We start from the raw sequence: 20,363 nt of genomic DNA on the forward strand, positions 1-20,363 counted from the left end.
TGAGTAAGAAAATTCAAACTATTCAGTTTAGTGTGTTGGGACATACATTTGGATTGTAATATGTCCACACTTATTAAGACTTGGAAGATTTTCTGCTTAAGTATAATTTTCCATGAAAAATCTTGAGGACAGATGAATGAGGAAATAATAATGGGAACAAAACATATGTTGAAGTGAAATCTCTGATCATAATTCTACACCTTTCATCAAAAGAATCCAGTCACTGTGAGTTATCAACAAGAGGCATCATTTATATCAGATGTGGAATATTTTATGAACTTCAGAATCTTTCAAAAGTGCATTGATATGTAGGAAAGAAAACATGAAAACATGATTGGAGTGATTTGTGTGGGAAGAATCTGGATTATTCACAAAAATGTCAGTTTTTGAAATACATTGGGTTGACATTCATCTATTTTTTGAATACATTTTTTTCTCTGAATCTGAAAGTAGTTTATCCATAGCTTTCAAATTTTAAGTTTAATTTTACGCACAAAGCGAGTTGCTATTCAACAGATTCCCTGCCATTTGCTTGCTTATGTAGCAGCAAAAAATGCCCACATCTTATTTAGCTGCTACCAATGAATGAAACTATTAACCTGAGGCAAATTGCTATTTGGGGGAATTATCCAGGTCCTTTGTTGAGTTGACTGCCATTCAAAGCATCGAGAGAAATGATCTTTTGACAACACACTGGTTAGGCCACTCTCGCAGAATGCTGTCTAGTTCTGATTGTCACACGAATGGAAGCACGAGATTGCATTGCCCTGCAGAATGCAAGGGGGATTCAGCAAATCATTGCCTAGATTGGAGGGCTTTACCGATGAGAAGAGACTGGGATAGGCTGTGCTTGATTTTTCTTGAATGAAGGCGACTGGGAGCTGACCTAATAGAAGCAGATAAAATTATGAGAGGCATAGAGCATTGATGGTGAAAACTCCTTTCCCAGAAATAATAAAAACAAGAAGGTATAGGTAAAGGTGAAAAGTAGGAGTTTTAGAGGATATCTGACTGGTATGCTTTTTACACAGCGATTGGTTGTTACCTGGAACTCGCTCTTAGAAGAAGTGATAGAATTAGATACAATTACTATATTTAAGAAGCAGTTGGAAAAGCACAGAAGGATAGACATCTAATGCAGGCAAATGTAATTAGTGTGGATGGACAGAAAAATGGACAAAGGGCCCATTTCTGTGCTGTACAACTTCATGATCTATGAAAGGGAGCTTGCATTTCACATCGTTGATTATATATTTTTTGCTACCCAGGAGTAGTCCTCTTATTTTATTGGGACTCAGAAGATTGGAAATGTTTTAGCTTGCTTTTCAAACTAGTCTTCAACAATTTCATTATCATGCCTGTTTTCATATTATGAGCCCTCACTCAAGAGAATCTTATGGCCTTACCCAAGCTAACAGTTCATGAAGGCTTGTAGACATCTGGTAGTGTTTTCAAGCTGCCACCATCTGATTTCTGTTTGGCAAAGTGGTTCAGATTAATCTCACCCAAATATTAACCCATTAGTTGTGAAGTGTTATAGAATGTCATGAGAAGATTATAAGTGCAAGTTCTTCATTTGATAATTGGTTAAAACCATCAAGGCTGCAAGTTCTTTGGAGCTTTCAATCACATTTAATCCTCTAAAACTTAAATTGATGAACTTCTAGCTGCGTGATACTCAAAAGAAGGCATGCACATGTAGTGTAGTCAGGTTAAGTTCTGAGTTTTATTAGGGCTCAGGCCTGAATTTTATACTTGCACTGTTCCCGCTGTGGCACCCCTTGGCTGGCATCAGAGTATGCATAACAAAAGCACTGTCCCTATCTCCTGGCCTTTAAGCTGCCCTTACCATTCACCTGCTGTTCGCTTGTTAGGGCCAGTGCCTCTGCATGGGCTGGTGGTCTTTGGTTGCACTCGCCACCCAGAGCACAGACTTGATCACTGCCATGGCAGGATACCACAAACTATGCAATTTTCATCCAGGCAACTCACTTTATGAATTTAAACCAAATAATTTTGCGTTCAGATTGTATTACTTATGGGCTTTATATAAATGACAATAATTACAAATTAATTATCTACATGTTTTAGAAATGCCTGTTAATTTAGTGATTGTCATGTACTACATGGTTCTGCACACAAATTCAGTCAGATAATGTTATTGGAATAACATTTAAAATAGCATTTTTGTTCTTTTAGCTTCCTAAGTCTATCTAAAACAAATGCAGCACTTTTTTCATACTGATCTTGTATAATTTTAGATTTTTATGAATTTATCAAATTTCATTGACATAATTTATGTTTTAATGATTCTATTGCTAAAAATTGAGCTGGTCTTGGCTCTTTGGGCCTCTAGGGGGAGATGGTTCTTAGGTTTTCAAAAATATTTGTAGCATCCATCTGCTTTCATTTCTTTGATACAGTCAATAAGAAAACAAATCAGTAGCTGCTTGTCTCCCAACTGATCACAGGAAGAAGGAACTACAAGATATGCTTAGCTGAACAGCTGGATAATCAATATTACATCATAGATTTCAATAAACCATGTCTCGACAATCAAGTAGAAGACCAGAAAAGCAAAAAATAGTAAGATCTGTTATACTTCTGCATGTAATATTTTTTCAAAAAATAGTGGTACATGTATTTGCTGCAGGAATTGGTTTCATTTTAGTATGTTTTTTGAATAAGTGTGAAGGTTAGGATAAATAATCAATATTGGGAGAACAAAAAGGAAACTAAATAAAAGTACTTTTATATTAAGGACATTTTCTTGAAGAAATACTGTTAAAATCAGTCATTGAAGCGCACTGTCTTATAATTTAGAATGGTTTATAGGGTGTGTATAGTGCTCTATGCAAAATTGATTTTTTTAGAGCCTACTTCCGATATTAAGGAGGTGGTAGGAACAGTATGTGATTGGATTTGGGAAATATAGGTGGATTTGGATGAGATGGACAGCAAGCATTGCTTTTGACTGGGATGACGGAATCTGATAAAGATGCCACTTTAATGTAAAAGTCAGATTAGTTTTAAAATAGAAATGCAAAATCTATAGTTAAGATCTGGATAGTCCTTTTGAGAACCATGAAAACTAAAGTCTGCTGCTTTTTTTGATCTTACGGAGAACTTGCTTCATTTTTGGCAAGCAAAGGCAGACTTCACTCCTTCACTGAGAACTGATGAAAATGCATAATGACCTGGAGAAGGTTGTTCTATATAGTTTTTTTGTAACACGACAAATTAAGGGTATAACAGGAAACATACTAGCATAGGTAGAGCATTGGCTGATAGACGGGAAGAAGAGTCAAAATACAGGGATCATATTCCGATTGGCTGCTAGGTGTTCTACAGGTACTAGTGTTGAGGCCACCAGGTACCTTTTTAGGTATGATTTAGCTTATATAATAAATGGCTTTATGGCCAAGTTTAAAGATGATTTGAAGGTAGGTAGAGGAGCGGGTAATGTGGAAGAAACAGGGAGGCCGCAGAAGGACTTTGATCAGGAGAAGGGTCAGAGACATGGACAATTAAATGCAGTATCGGAAAGTACTTTGGAAGAAGAAGAAATAAACAGCTTCTAAATGGAGAGAAAATTGCAAATTCCCAGATGCAAAGGGATCTGGGACTTCTCGTGCTGCATAGCCTGATGGTAAACTTACAGGTTGAGTCAGCGATGAAGAAGGCAAATCTAATGCTGATAGTCATTTTAAGAGGAACAGAATATAAGAGCAGGATGCCATTTTAAGGCTTTATGAGGTGCTGGTGAGACCTTCTGGAGTATCATGAGCAATTTTGGGCATCACAATTAAAAAAGGATGCTGACTTTGAAGATGGTTCAGAGGAGGTTCACAAGGATGATCCTGAGAATGAAAGGGTAACCATATGAGAGATATTTGATGGCTCTTGGAATTTAAGAGAATGGAGTGGGGTCTCATTGAAATATTTCAAATGTTGAAAAGCATGGTCAGAGTAGATAAAGAAAAGTTGTTTTCCATGGTGGGAGAGTCGAGGGCAAGAGGGTGCAACATAAGGATTGAAGGGTGTTCACTTAGAACAGAGATGCAGAGGATTTCTTTCAAGAATGGTGAATTTGTGGAATTCTTTGCCACAGGTGGCAATAGAGGCCAAGGATTTTGGGTGTGTTTAAGGCAGAGATTGACAGGTTCTTGAATAGGCAGGGCATCAAAGGTTACGGGGAGAAGACCAGGCTGTGGGGCTGAGTGGGAAAATGGATGAATGGTGGGGCAGACGATGTGCTGAATAGTTGATTTCTGCTCCTATGTCTTCTGGTCTTATTACAGTTCCAATGCACTTGGTTAAGGTACTGCAGCATTAAGTGAAATTAATTAAGCCACCCACCCCACTCTCATTATAACTTCCAAAGACCAAACAGCCACAATAACAAAAAAAGAGTAGGCCAATTGTTGTGTCAAACCTAAAGTTTCTTTTCTAATTCATTTTATTTTAAATATATTCGAAAAAAGTAAAGGAATTACAACCCTACTTTGAAAATATATGTTTGCTCCTTAAGGGTGCTGGGCTGTATATTAATTATCCTCTAATCTGGGCTTTCAACTTTTTTTAATAGACTGTAATGTGAGGGAAACCACTAATTTATAGAATCTGAAAATTTTCTTTTCCATTGATTTAATTGGAACAATATTAAAGGACTTTTACAACAGATAGATGACCTGCTCTATTAGATAACTTGCAGGCAGTGAAATTCAGAATGATGAGGTTTCACCTAAATATTCATTAACCTTTAATTGTCTGTGCTGTACCTGAAACTTAACTTATTGAAAATCACTCTGGAAAAAGATATAATCTAGATGTTTAAGTGCCTCAATTTTCTCCCAACTTTAAGTTAAAAAAAATAAATAACAACATTCATAAATTTGAGATCTAGAAATGAAGATTCTTAAGCTGCTCACCCAAAGTTCATTCCTAAGATAAAATAAACACAAAAATAATTAATTTAACCAGATTTTGCATTTACCCAATTCTATCTAAGTATTTCTTTCATTGATTTTACATCCAGGACAACAGTAAAGTGCCCAGAACTATATACAACTTGCAAGTAAAACACATTTCTGGTCATCGATAGCTGTTCATCTTGTCTTTGTTCTTAGCTCACTAATTTATATTAGTACATTAAATCCACATTACTCATGCAGTGAGTCATAAAGGTCGCTCAGCTTTCAGAAAAAAAATATGCCAAAATAGATACAATCAGGCACTGAATGTTTCTTGATCGTATCGAAATTTGGATTTCGAGCTCAGATTGCCAATGGTTTGAACAGGAGTCTTGCGGCTGCAGAGACTGCGGGGGGGGGGGGGGGCTGGAGGCAAATCCACGGACATTCAGTGTCACTGAAGGGACTCTCTTTTGTTTCTCTTTCTCTTATTGTTGGGGCGCTGGGCAATGCTCATGAAGACTCTTTTATTGCCTTTCGAGAGACAATAGTTGAAATACATCATGTATTTTGAATTTTTATGTATTATTATGTGACAATAAAAAGAACCTTGATAGAAAGGAACCTTCATACTAATAAACTGAGCAGCTAATGCTTTCCAAATACAGTCTTTTTTTTTCCCTATGTGTTTTGACTTCAGTACATTAGAGAATCACAAATATCATTTAATGTGCTAAAATTACAATGTACTTTAGCTGAACTATCATTAAGAATCTGTTGTCTTGCATGTTCTACCCTTTAGGATTGGCATTTGCCATCGTCATCATCTACAGGTTCGGCACATCGTATGGTATGTGTAACGTCTTCATAGATTGCAATTGATTCCTTTAGATTAATAATTTAAAGCCAATAATGCTTTTATTTTATAGAGATAGCTGTACTATATTAACAACACAAAAGAGTGGCATGATGAACTGCAGAAGGACATTTCTTCTTTTGCTACTTTTGCCTACTTAAAGTGAAAATGCATGAACTAAACCACAATCAAAATTCCAAATGATGTTCAATACTTAGTTAACAATATTTTCTTACTCCAATTATCATCATTTTTCTATCTGTCACTGCATTTCCCATATTTGTTTTAATCTGAATCATCACACAGCTAATAAAGTCTCGTGTTGGTTCTATATCCTTGACTCCTATGGATGTTGGGGGACCTGCAGGATTTCTCCAACAACCTAGTGTATTTACAACAATCACACCATCTGCAGACTTTCTTGTTTCACTATTGCCATCAATTGTCAAAATGTTTTTAAAAATTCCCTGAACATTGCAATGATGTTATCGACCAACAACAAGCATTTTCAAATGTAAAGAACATGATTCCCCGAAAGTTTTACATTCAATAATTGACATTATTCTTCCTAGAGCAGATGATGAATGACCAAATTTTTTCTCCCAATATGTTGTGTTACAGAACCTGTACAAGAGCAGCTTACCAAGTTCCTTTCAATCTGCTCCCCGATGGGACATGTTGGCTCCAAAAATTGATAGCTTCTTGGGGGAATTCCAGCTTTAGAGATTTTTTGGGAAGCTGGAAATTGGCCAGAAAGTGTGAATATGTAACAGGTGTCACTGACTTCATCAAGACCTGTGTGGATGAGTGTGTGCCCATGCACACATACTGAGTGTGCCCTAACTAGAAGCCCTGGATGAATCAGAGAAATTGCAACCTGCTGAGCACAAGAACAAGGGTGTTTAAGGCCAGGGCACAACCTATCCTTAAAGGCCCCCACCACCTAGACCATGCCTTCTTCACTCTGCTACCATCGTGAAAAAGGTGTAGGAGCCTGAAGACGAGCATTCAACAGCATAAGGACAGCTTCTTCCCCTGCCTTACTTTTCTGGCACTACAATTTTCATTTTTTATTTATAGTAATGTTGTAAGATAGTTATGACATAAATGCTTGCACAGTGATGCTGTCGCGAAACAGAATTTCATGCCTTGTTCTTGACAATAAATTCTGATTATAATTATGAAATATTTTGTACTTGCTATCGTAGTCTGCTGTCTATTAATAAAATAAAGAGATCATTATATCTCCTTTGAGGCATCCTAGGATAGAGTCATTTCCCCTTCAAACTAACCCATGGTTGGACATTCTAACTTCAGTAACTGATGAAAACAAGCCCACCTTGATAATCCCTCCAAGGACACACAACTACATTTTGTCTTCGACAAAATGTTTATAACATTTCAACTCTGATTGTAGAAATTAATACATTTTTTTGGAGAAATTTCAGAATTTAAGTGTTTATGGTTCTGCTGGATCTAGCCTTTAAGAATTTAAGTGTTGGCGTGAGGTGCCAATTCTTCCAATGCCCAGAATAACTTCCTCACCAAGCACAATAAAAGAAATCTTGTCTCAAGTATGATCAACAGTTTAAAAGGAAAATGCCAAAACAGTCATTTACACTGAGATGCCAAGCAAATATGCAGACCAATGGTTCATTTGAGGACCTGTTGACTTATACTCTTGCACCTTTCCTTTCCTCAGTCATTTGGTCCCACATAAAGTCCAGCATTACTTTGAAGAAACCTACCTTCCATCCTTTCATAGAAATTCCATTTGTTTCAGTTGAGAACTTTGGCCTACAAAAGTGAGAAAATAAATTATGTATTTTGTAATTATTTTACTTTAGTTTACTATTTGAATATGAAGATGATTTTTATTTTGTAAAATAATTTTTAAATACCTACTTGCATTAACATTAATCATTTCCCAATATCTCCAAATGATAAGTAAAGTGGAAAATATTAAACTCATTCTGTACTGTGATAGGATCCACCTCTAAATTTGTCTTTTGCTAAAGCCTACCAAAGGCTTCCTGGGGGTTGTGGTGAGTGGATTTAAGCCTCCTTAAACTGGGTTGTTGCAGAGGCCTAGCAACTACTTCCTGGACAACATCTGTGCATCTGTAATGAATTAACATGGGTGAGAGAAGACCATGCTCCAAGTCCTTCCAAAAGGCTGTTTCCAGCACAGTTCAATGAGATCCTTAATTATTTCATGATATACTGAAGACTTTGACTTGTAGAATGTAGTGCAATCAAAATCATTTACAAAGATAATAAATATATTGCTTTTCCCTAATTATCACTTTTCTAAAATACTCTCATTACTCTTACAGGGCATTGAACTCTTCGTACTCACCTATGGTGCTGTGGTAGCACAGCTGTGCAAAGACTATGAAAATGATGAGGATATCAATAAAGCCCTCTATAAAATGTGAGTTATACTTAATAAGAAATTATCAGAACAACATAGCTGAAGAGTTGTTGGGTACAATTCCATATAATTCCCAGCTAAATATGCATCCATTGCTAATATCTTAAACATCAAGGGAGAATGACAGTAAAAATGCTCCATTCACATGGCGTTGCAGTCTTCCTCCAACACGATTGTTCAAACTTCACTTTTTCATAAAACTACTCTGAGTAAATGCATCGTTTGCTTTAGGATTTCTTTTTTTCTGGGCACAATATCATGAAATATTGTATCGTATATTTCATTCAATTACTCTTTTGAAATGAAACATTTTACAGTGTACACATATTCCTAATCTGACGTTCCAGATCATTAAATTTCATAACCAGAATGCAAATTTATGAATTCTATCTTTTAAAATTATGTAAATTAATTGTAGAATTATGGATTACTTCCAATTTCCATGAGTTCCTTGTATAAATCCATTTCTGCAAACTGACTTACAATGCCAAAAAATTACCATAATAGCCAATTTGTAGGTCAAAATTTTGGAGTGATTTGAATTTTCTATGAACATTTTAGGAAATAAAATAAGCACCAATTGAAAATGGTTTTCAAATATCAATCTTCAAGCATTTCAACACCAGCCATTGGTTATAGAATTTGGCTACTGACCCTGATATGACTGATATAGTACAAAAGAATGGAGGAAAATAACATTCAGGAAGTGAATGAATGGAGAAAATGCCAGATAAGCTAAAACTAGTATTTAAAATCTCAATATTGCTATTCCAACGAGGAAAAAATTAGTCATTTAGTCATACACCTCTTGCCCTTTCCATCACTTAAACTCAATGATGAACTGTTTGAGGATTGGTATATTTTGCACATTCCACTGTGAAAATTAGAAGTATCAATGTGTGGTTTGAGTAGTGAAAAATAAGCTTTATTCAACCTGGGAAAAAAAGATTTATTATGATAGCCTTAGCTGTAGCAAAAAAATGTATAATGTCAACTTGGAAATCAGAAGAGAGCCTGAGAATACAGCAATGGTACATGGAAATGAATAAATGTATTCCATTGGAAAAAATAACATATAATTTAAAAAATAAAGTCACATTATTTGAGCAAATTTGGGAGCCGTACATCGAACATAACAGAGAGGGCTTGCCTCGGACCACCACCCCCTAAAATGATAAGAAGACAAAATGACTTGATCCAGTGTGTAAAAGTAGATGACACATTTTTCTTGTTTATTTTCATTGTGTGATGACATTGTTTAATGGTTTTATTGTATTGTATATGTTGAATGTTTAATGGGTTTGGAGGGGGGGAGGGAAGGTATGGGGGAAAATGGGAGAAAATGCCACTGTGTATATTTAAGAGGGAAATTTTTGTATGTATTTTGATTGATATGGTTCACAAAAACCTGCAGGAGCCAGAAAAATATTTCCTGATAAACATTGCAAAAAGAACTCATTGCAAAGAAATGTCATTCATTTAACAGAAATGAACCATGGAGATCAGCCCATACAATGTCTTTCAAACATATTGTGAATTTACAATTTTTTCCATCTTGGACACTACCCAGAAATCAGATTGATTAATAGACTTGTCACTCAGTGGGGTGGGTAATGCTCTGGAGCAGGTGCAAGTGGGAGCTTGTGGATATTTTCTTGCCAGAGATTTGATCCCAGGGAAGGATTATCTAGCATCATACAATGAGTGAAAGACATCGGATGCAATGGTTTGCCATAGTTCATTGCTGTCCAGTCTCCAGTCCCAGAAGTTCCATGGTGGAAGTGGAGTAATATGATGGCAAGGTGGCCTAATGGCGTGCACACAAGCAGATGAGCTTGGTAAAACACAGATAGGCACTTCTCCTCAAAGCAAAGTGGTTCTCAACCTTTCTTTTCCATTTACATACCAAATTAAGTAAACCCTTACTAACCACAGAGCACCACAGATGCAATGGGTGCTCTGTGGTTAGTAAGGGATTGCTTCAGGCAGTGATTCTCAACCTTTCTCTTTCCATTCACATACAACTTTAAGTAATCCCTCTGTGATAAGTAAGGGGTTGCTTCAGGTGGTATGTGAGTGGGAAGGGAAGGTTGAGAATCACTGCACTAGACTCAATTGTTACTGAAATATTTTGCTTGAGAAAACTTGCCATTGTCCTATTTCCTTTGGAGCTATGAAGCCATGCACATAACGAGTCAAGTAGGTACAAATAAAACAGTGATTTTCAAACTTTTTCTTTCCACCCAGAAACCACCTTAAGCATTCCCTTACTAATCACATACCTAAATCACATGAGTGGAAAGAAGATGGTTGATAACCACTGTCTTATCCACATGCAGAACTGGAAAGATTGCCTCCTTCCTTGAGGTGTTGGGAGAAAAGTAAGTATTTAGGAAAAGGATGATATGAATTATTTTATTAAGAAGGGCTTTCAACCTCGAGCACTCCTGATATTTCATTGCTAAAGCATATCTCAGCCTGACGTGAAGACGTGAACGTTTACTGGCAGAATTATTTCAAAAAATACCTTTCAATCTGAAATAGCAATGTGAAATTGTTATTTACAGATGGAAAGTCTGCATTGCTGAAGTGCTCATTTGTTAAGCAGTGAAAGTATTTTGCACTGTATTGAATGCTTTGCATGAAACTACAGCCATTTTGCAACAGGTGGAATGGAATTTATTTTTGTGGTAAATATTTGAGTAAACAGCCATAGGAAAGTCTTTAATTCTTAAAATGTTTTTTGCACAACAACATTCATTTGTCACAAAATTTGGGCACTCATTATGACCACAATATCTCTCCAGGAACTATGCAGTTCTCTTCTGTGAGTGGAATAGCCTCGAATGCAAAACTGGATAACAGTTGTGCTTGTGCAATGTATCACCAGCACCTTTGAACTCAAACATATTGGGTACTCCTTGCCAGTTTCAGACCCAGAAGTGTCAAATTATGGAAACAATTCTTTCAAGTTTGTTGTAACCATATTTCAAATCATCACATTACTTTTTTTTTGGCATGGCAGGATGTTTGTCTTGTATTAGGTTGAATTTCTCAATAGTTACCATATTTTTGTGACAAGTCAAGATTGGCTTTCAAAGCTATCCATCATTTCTCATTTCCATTCTCACACATGACCTTCTTACACTCAAGTGCCCCTCAGCTTGGGTGAGTGGAGCTGAGTTCATGGTCAAATCAGTCATAATTTTATTGATGATGGAGCAGATTTGATGGGCCAGTTGACCTACTTATGGTCCTGTTTTGTATTCTCAGACAGCACCAGACCTTAGAATTAAACCTGGTTACAGGAACTGTGAAGCAGCACACTACTGCTGAACCATGATGCCCAATCTTACAGTAGGCTAAGCTATTTTCAGGGCATGTTGTTTGCTGTTTGTACACAGGAAATCCCACCACTACCAATTATGGGCTGTCTGGTGGGGAACTTTAATCTTGCTGGGAATTCATAATCTACTTATTATGAGCTCTGACTGATAAAAAATGAGATTCAGTGGGATGTGTTTTAATGATTTTGGAGATCTCAAACATGGGACCCATTCTAATATTTGAGGGAACTGATCACTCCAGCTATAACTGTATTCGTTGCATAAGACAAAGTAGGATGCACGTACCTTGAGAATTCATAACTCAAATACCACTTTCCTCAAAACCTTTATAAATATAGCATAAATTCTTTTCGATTTTAGTAAACACATTCTTCCCAAAATGTGTTCTCAGTTTACTTCTGAGTAATTTCCATCTAAACCTTTTTGATCTACTTTCTTGGCACTCTTAGATGGAATAATCTGTGTTTGCAAAATGAATTATGGATGGACAGGAGTGCAGGTCAGAGAAAGGACTGCAATACCATTAACTATTTCTCCAAGCTCCGCTCCAAACTCGTCAGAATTATTGAGCCTCACTACATTAACCACTTATCAGTGCAAAATAAAATGTGATATACTTTTTTCAGCAGGGCTATATGTATCTTCTGAGAAATGTCTTGCAAATTCCTCATTAACAGTTGTAAGATCCAACAAACAACAAAAACCTTAAGTAATTAGACTATTAATGATTCAAGGAAATTTGTGTCTCAATTATAAACTATTCAAATGCTTAGCACATTTATTATTGACTATACTTTATGTGAAATATTTTAGCAACAATAATTATTGAGTAATTTCAGAAATTTTAAAACATCTTGTTCTTTAAATTACTGGCGAGGATAAGAGCTGCAAATTAAACCTTGTAACTTTATATTACACTTCCTGTGGTAAAAAGAATTTCCTGTAAACCATTCATAAAACATGTATGATAAAGTGATGGCAAGTATGCAAGTATTTCCCTTGAGGTGAGAGATTAGTTCCAGATTTCATCAAAGTTAAAACTACCTACTCAAAGTTAAGCTTATTTTCCATTATTGGCAATGACAAGTGAGTCATAGTTCTGCCTAAATGGCAGAACATAAAACAAATGTTGAAGCAGGAGTGGAAAGTTGGCTGTGTCTCTGAGAAAAATAAAGCTGAGGTTCAGGAAGGGGAATTTTTTTGTTTAAACATCAATCCAGTCAAATTGTAACCTTGGATGAAATAATCTTGGTGGAATTGTGGTCAGTGTAAGGGACTATCAAATAATACATCAGGATGTAGAATAGTTACAGATATTGACAGAGAAATGGAAGATAAAGTTTAATCCAAGCAAGTGTGAGGTGTGAAACTTTGGGAGGTCAAATGTAAAGGGAAAAGTACACGGTTATTGGCAGGACACTTAATAGCATTGGTGTACAGATAAATCTGAGGTCCAAGTCCAAAGTGTCCTGAGAGTGGCCAGGCAAGTAGATAGAGAGGTAAAGAAGTCATATGGTCTGCTTGCCTTCATTGGGTGGGACATTAAGTAAAGAATAAGGAAGTCATATTGCAGCTATATAAAACACTGGCGAGACTGCACTTTGAGTTCTGTGTGCATTTGTGGTTGCCCCATGACAGGAAAGATGTGGCAGCTTTCGAAAGGATTTATCGGGATTAGGTAGTGTAAACAATGGAGAGAAGTTGGACAAAATTGGGCTGCTCTCTTAGAAGTTTATGACATTATGAGTGTGGTGCGCTGTTAGACAGAATCAGACACACATAAGGTAAAGACTGTACAACAGGCTTTAATCCACAAAGACTTCCACAGAGCCAGGCTGGCTGTGGCTGCAGCAACTCAGTGCGAGGCCTCAGGAGGACGGCACAGGCTTATATCCCGGAGGGTGATTGACACCCGACCGGGTGGGGCTTGATCCATTCAGGCCAACTGATTGACAGCTGGCCAGGTGTTGTCCTGTCCCCTTACACTCCAGCAGGTACAGAGGTTGTCCCCTGCAGTAGGCCGGTGGTGTACCATCACATTCACCCCGGGGGGAGGGAGGGCAGTAACAAGGAATCACACCCATTATGTACATACAATATTTACAGGTTGAGACGATTCAGCGGCCGCTGGGGTCTCTGTGACCATCATAGGACTGGCTCCTGGTCACTGGTCAGAGGGGAAGTGGGGGGGCTGGCGGCAGGGGTGTGTGTGGCTGGTGTGGTGCCACATTGAGGGGTGGCCAGGGGGGCCGGGATTGAAGTATGTGGGTCGTATTGGATCGGTGGGGGGGTCGGGTTTCTCTCCTAAGGCTGAAGCGGGCCCCTGGTGGTCAAGGAGGCCCTGCGTGTCCCATTGCTGCTTAGGGATGGGGATGTATGCCCGGTCAGTGTCATCCTGGGTTGGAGGGTAGCATGGTATGGTGAGTGCTCCTGCTGGTGCCAGGTCCCTGGTTGAGACAGTGTCCTCCCTGACACTGCCAAACCTAATGTAAGTATAGTTATGGTTTGCATGAAGGAGGAAAACCTGCTCTACCAGGGCTTTGGCCTTGTGTGTCCATACATGCTTACGCAGAAGCACCGGTCCCAGGGACGTGAGCCATGCTGGGAGTGATATTCCAGGGGAATGACTTCCTGGGGAATGAGAACAGGCGATAGTGAAGGGTCTTGTTGGTAGCCATGCACAGCAGTGACCGAATAGCATGGAGCGCCTCAGGCAAGGCATCCTGCCAGTACACATCAGCCCATCCTTTTGACCTGAGAGCCAGGAGGACTGCCTTCCAGACCACTCCATTCTCATGTTCCACTTGCCCATTGCCTCTCGGGTTATAGCTTGTCATACGACTGGTCACAATGCCCCTCTCCATCAGATACAGGTGCACCTCGTCGCTCATGAAACTAGACCCCCGGTCACTGAATCCTGCGTAAGACTCCCCTCCCACCATTATATCGACCTAGCAGCACCCAAGGGTACCAATAGTCTTACCCTTGGCGGTGAGGGCGATCGAGCAGCTGGTGGGGTGGACCTTTAACCTTAGGGAATGGGCCACACTCGGGTGAATGAAGCTCTTGGTGCTGCCACTGTCAAACAGGCACTCTGTTACCTGCCTGTTGACTCGCACATCCATCTTCGAGCATCCGAGATCATGGGGGATGTCCCTGGTCAGTGTGGTGGCGGTCAGGACCATCTCAGAGTCGGAGTCGTCGCTATCCGGAGGGATGGGGAGCGTCGATAAGGTGGCCTGGTCATTCCCTGTATTGACCACATTGACTTCGGTCATGAGGTGCAGTGTGCGGTAGCCGATGGCCTCCGGAGGTATGGGGAGTGTCAGTAGGGCTCCCTGGTCTTCATCCTGTTGACCACGTTGCTGTCGGTCGCTGGGTGCAGCGTGCAGCAGCTGATGGCACCCAGAGGCATGGGGAGTGTCGGTAGGGCAGCCAGGTCATCGTCCGTGTTGACCACGTCATTCTCAATGTCATCGGGGGCCCTCCGTGTCGGGCGCTGCCTGGCCCAAGATGGTGGCGGCATGTGGGGGGCCACTGCGTGGCCTCCTTCCCCAGCCGTGTCTGCTGCACCAGGGAAAGTGATGTCATCATGGCCGGCAGCAGTGATGTCATTACGTCAGCCGGAAGTGGCATCACACCATGAACCAGAAGTGATGTCGCTGTAGTTCTCAGTGAGCAATGATGGGGGCTGGTGCAGATGCTCAGGGCACACGCTGTGATGGTCACTGGTGGGGCTGAATGTTGTGCAGTCGAAGTCGGGGAAGGGGGAAGTTGTCGTGGGAACAATGGCGCCACCTAGCATACACATGTGGTCGGGTCACACGGTTGGGCCAACTCTTGCAAGTGTCCCAGGTAAGACTCAGCTGTCTCCCTGGGTTGCTGGGCTCAGGTGTTGAGGAGGTACCTTGCACAGACTGCATTCATGGGGGTCTTGTACAAGTTCTCGAGAGTGTCATTGCGCTCTTGTACGTGGAGCAGCCTTTGGTTACCTGGAAGGGGCAGGGACCCAGCTTTGACCAGAGTAGGACCAACCTCTTCTGATTGGAGTCCACGTTGTCATCCTCGTGTGGCTCAATGATTGCCTCAACCACGTGCTGCCAGATCTCGAAGCGTCTCTGGGCTTCTGGGTGGCATGGGTTGACCTTGAGGCTCCCTGCTCACAGGAGTTTTTCCATAGCCGCCGTGGGAAAATTTTGTGGATTAAATTGTGGTGTGCTGTTAGACTGAATCAGACACACACAAGGTAAAGACTGTACAATAGTCTTTAATCCACAAAGACGTCCACAGAACCAGGCTGGCTGTGGCTGCAGCAACTCTGAGTGAGGCCTTGGGAGGCCGGTGCAGGCTTATATCCCGGAGGGTGATTGACACCCGACCGGGTGGGTCTTGATCCATTCAGGCCAACTGATTGACAGCCGACCAGGTCATGTCCTGTCCCTTTACTCTTCTGCAGGTACAGAGGTTGTCCCCTGCAGTAGGCTGGTGGTGTACCACCTCACATGTGCAGATGGAAGAGATGGTTTAATTTGGCATTATGTTCAGTGCAGGCATCATGGATTGAAGGGTCTATCACTGTGCTGTACTGTTCTGTGTTCTCTGTTCTATGTTCTAAATTCTATCTTTTGGAAGCAAGCCATCAGAAATAGCCATAGATCAAGTTAAACCATAGCAAATTGCTACATCTGCCTGACAGTTCCTGGAGTGTTGTAATTACCAAGGTATTGCAATGAATATGTAATAGACAAAGAGGCCATTATTACACCTTGCCATTCTATTGCCTTACCTCTGTTTCCCCTTCCATTCCATTTTCTCTCATGTACTCTTGCATCAGTTTCCTCTTGCATCAAATAATTCATCTGCTTCTTGTGCTAATAAGTTCAACATTTTGACTAGACTTTAAGCGAAGAAAGTTCTCATACTTTTCTCTGTTTTCTTTAAAGGGGTCACAATATAGGCTCAAGGCTGGTGGAAGACTTTCTAGCTCGATCAAGCATTACACAATGCCGTAATTTTCATGAAACAGCAGAAGTCATTGCTAAGGTGGCATTATTGGATGCATCAGAAGAAATTTTATTGTCAGAAATGAATGTGTTTGAGCCATGTGAAATGTTAAAATGTGAAAAAGAACTCTAACCTACCATGATAAACCAGCCAGTTTTAACAAACACAGAAACCAATAGGCTTTGGAAAATGCATTGACAATGTAAATGTTAGATGTCATACAGCTCAGAAACAGGCCCTCCAGCCCATCACATCCATGCAGACCATTAATTATCTGTCAATACAAAGCCCATATTTTAGTACCAATGAAGCTCCATAATTCAGGTATTTGTCGCTCGAAGTGTTTAACCTGGCTTCTCCATTTTTGAACAGGGAAGTTGATTGTTGTGCATGGATGGCAAGCCCCACCCAGTACCACCTGTGGGCTGGCATGAGCAAGAGATCCTCTGTACACCATCCTACTTCTCTCCCCCCCCACGGCCATCACTGCCATTGCCCAACTACTTCAAAATGACCGCAACATACCAGCTTTTCTGATTTCCATGTGATGTCCCATATTTCTTTCTGATCTCGCCCTCATTCCCTTCTGTGTTTTTCCTAAGACACTCACCTGCAACCCTTCTGATCTTCACCTATCTGATTTCTTTCTCCATCCTGACCCTGCTAATCTCAGACTGACATCTCTGACCATCCCCCTGTGCTCCATTGTCCCCTTGATTTCCCAACTCCACTGACTCTCCACATTGGCTTCCTCTATGAGTCTTTATCTGCTGCTACCGCCCCCCCCTTCACCCCCATTAACCCCTCACTCTGATCTTCTGACTTTTTTGTCCCCAATCCTCCCCTCTCCATGGTTTTCCTGATTTCTTTAAACCACCCCACCCTGCCATGCCTCTGTGTTGCATAACAGATGTCATAAATTTGGTTGATGGCATCAGGTACTTTGATAAAATATGTCACGATTCCTGTTACAAAACTCCTGTTTTCCCTTCTCAACATACACCCCCATTTACAAGGGCTTTTTAGTTAGATGCACATTAACAAATGCAAGATGTTATAAATCCTGATGTAACACATAGGATCCATTTAAATATTGATGGGTTTTGAATAGCATTAGGATCATTTCAGTTGGTAAAAGTGCATTTGCATTAATAATAAAGCTGCATTTCCTGAGTTTTGATATATTATTGCCAAGTGGAACTTCAGAAATGCAATATTATTCATTCCTTGGCTTACTGGCAAATCAGATCAATAGTTCTCTCTTAATATCTTATTGATTCTATCAAAATTTTACATCCCTATAGCTAGAATTTTTGGGGGGATTCTCATGGCAGTTGTACCTGTTCTCTATCATTCCTGTGATTTTCTCTGAGGGTCTTGTGAGAGGCTGAGCCAGCATTTCTTTCTTCCAAGGTCAGCAAAGTCAGTGGCATACCGAGTGGTATGGATTTACCAAGTGAGAAGATTCTACTCCCTTAGTTCAACGTTCAAGTTTATTATCTCATCTACCATGATGCAGTGGCAAAGCTTATTCTGGAAGGAGTCAAGCTAGTTATCTCGTACGCAGTACAGCAAATAAGGCACAGTACAAAAGTGCAGAGTTACAGAAAAATATCCTTTGGTATAGACCAATGGTAACATGATATATCTATTGTAAGGGCCATTCAGGAGTCTGATAATGGCAGGAAAGAAGCTGTCCTTGAATCTGGTGTTGTGTGATGATATATGAGTGAACCTTCTTCCTTATGGGATGGGGGAGAAGAGAGTGTGGCCAAGGTGGAATGAGTCTTATAATGGCTGCTTTCCCAAGGCAAGGATGGAGTTGGTGGAGAGGAAGATGCTATGTGTGATAGCCTGAAAATGTATGTCATCCTTCATGGGCAATAATCTTTCCTGCTGAATGAAGGGAAACAGAATGCACCTACTCCTTCCCACCCTGAATGGTGGTAAACTGACAAAAGATTCTTTTCAGAAAAAGCCACAAAAACAGAGAGATCATCAAGCGCAATCCAGATTAGATGCGTGTGTGCATGACCCAAGACAGCTGCAACTTACAGACCCCTAGAGCTATCTATGCTTTCCATCTCATTTCCTCCTTTGTGAAGGAATTGATTTAATGGTGAGACACAATTTCACTCTCTCCAGTCATAGCTCAATACGTCACCACAAAAGCAGGCTCTGATCAGAGTATGGGCATTGAATGTTAAGAAACTTTGTGTTCCTGAAGCACATGAGAAGCAAAAGCAGGCTAATCAGCCCCTGTAGTTTCTTCTGCCATTCATTAAGATTATGGATGAACTGACCTTAGCCTCATATCATTTTCCTGGTTTCTCCATTCTGTCTTGACTCCATTGCTCTTTAAATTTCCATGAATCTCTCTGTATATAACACCACCTCCACAGCCCTCAAGGGTAGATAATTACCTAAGGAGGTATGAGCCAATAAGAGAAGAAATTCCTCATTGCCATCTGAAATGGGTAACATCTTATTCTGAATCTATGCTTCCTAGTTCTACCTACTCCCAATGGAGAGATCATCTGTTCAGCAGCCAACCTGCAAATCTCCCTCAGTATCTTACTTATTTCTGAGATTAATTGCCACTCTTCTTTCCTCCAGTGAGTGCAAGTCCAACCTTTCTTCAGATGTTAACATCTTCACTTTGTCCAATGCAATGATATTCTTACTTAACTATGGAGACCAAAACAATATGCAATATTCCAGGTGCAATCTCACCAGTGTCCTGTAAATTTGCAATAAAGACCAACATTCCATTAGCCTTCCTAATTTGCTACAATTCTATGGGACACAAAGGCATTCCAGTCCAATGCCCCCACCAAGAAGAGAAAGAGAAACAAAAGCGAGACCCTTCAGAGACATCGAATGCTCTTGGATCCTTCCACCTTGTCCAATGCCACCCCTCTTGCCCTCCTGTAACCTCAGTAGCCATACATCCTCCTGTTTGTTTCAGATGTGATCCCAAGCTCAAGGCACCCTCCTTAACCCTGATTCTGAACTCCTGACATGATTAATCCCAATAATTTGGTGCCCACGAGCCTGTCTCCAGCATCCCGCGGCCTGGTGTGAGTTGTTTAGCCGTCGGCACCTGTGGTGGTCAGCAGCTGTGGTCTCCTTAGTCCAAGATTTCACCTTCAAAGCAAGAGGGTATTCTCTTGCGGCTGCTCCCTGGAACTCCTTGGAGCTTGTAACTCTTATGGTCTGGGATGTCAAGAATGGGCAATGACCTCTATAGATTCTCTGATGTAAAGAAAAAACACTGCTGGCCCCATTTTACAGGTAGTTTAAACCTATATGAGGTCATCATGCCTGACCTAAGGAGGAGTGCTGGAAGGCACGTCTCCATTCATCCTGGGTCCACACTTGTGCCTGCATTGCCACTACTGCAGCTGCATTAGCACTGCCATTAGGACACTAGTTTCAGACTCAACTTTCCTACCCTCAAATTGAACTGAATATTCTACATGCTGTGATCACTCTTTCTTAAGTGATCATTTACTATGAGATGATTAATTTATCCTGTCTCATAACAGAAAACCAAATGTAGAATAACCTTCTCCCTCATTAATTCCTCAACAATATTGATAAATGAACCATCAAGAATGCACAAGAGAAACTTATCCTTCCGACTAACCTCACCATTTTGATTTGAAATGAACCCACTGATTGACAGAAAAACTTACCTGGTTCATAAATGACCTGGAGGTTAGGAAATCTTGACCTAGTTTGGCCTTTATGTGATTGGTTCCTACAATAAGACTGGCCCTTAATTGCATCCTCAGTTCAGGCAATTA

At 40.2% G+C, this 20,363-nt stretch overlaps 1 protein-coding gene across 16 annotated transcripts in view; it reads left to right on the plus strand.

Annotated features, from left to right (window-relative positions):
* Positions 1-20,363, plus strand: part of LOC138736769 (trafficking protein particle complex subunit 3-like) — a 136,406-nt gene that overhangs the window by 98,548 nt on the left and 17,495 nt on the right. For 15 of the 16 annotated variants that reach the window (XM_069886795.1, XM_069886800.1, XM_069886794.1 and 12 more), the window contains 4 exons: positions 2,424-2,586; positions 5,716-5,763; positions 8,106-8,203; positions 16,494-16,593. In XM_069886795.1, coding sequence (XP_069742896.1) covers positions 2,545-2,586; positions 5,716-5,763; positions 8,106-8,203; positions 16,494-16,593 — 288 coding nt within the window. In that variant the 5' untranslated portion in view covers positions 2,424-2,544. The remainder of the gene's footprint in view (positions 1-2,423; positions 2,587-5,715; positions 5,764-8,105; positions 8,204-16,493; positions 16,594-20,363) is intronic. The other variant, XM_069886802.1, reaches the window with a different exon arrangement.

This window comes from Narcine bancroftii, chromosome 6 (genome assembly GCF_036971445.1).
Source record: "Narcine bancroftii isolate sNarBan1 chromosome 6, sNarBan1.hap1, whole genome shotgun sequence".
Taxonomy (NCBI): domain Eukaryota; kingdom Metazoa; phylum Chordata; class Chondrichthyes; order Torpediniformes; family Narcinidae; genus Narcine; species Narcine bancroftii.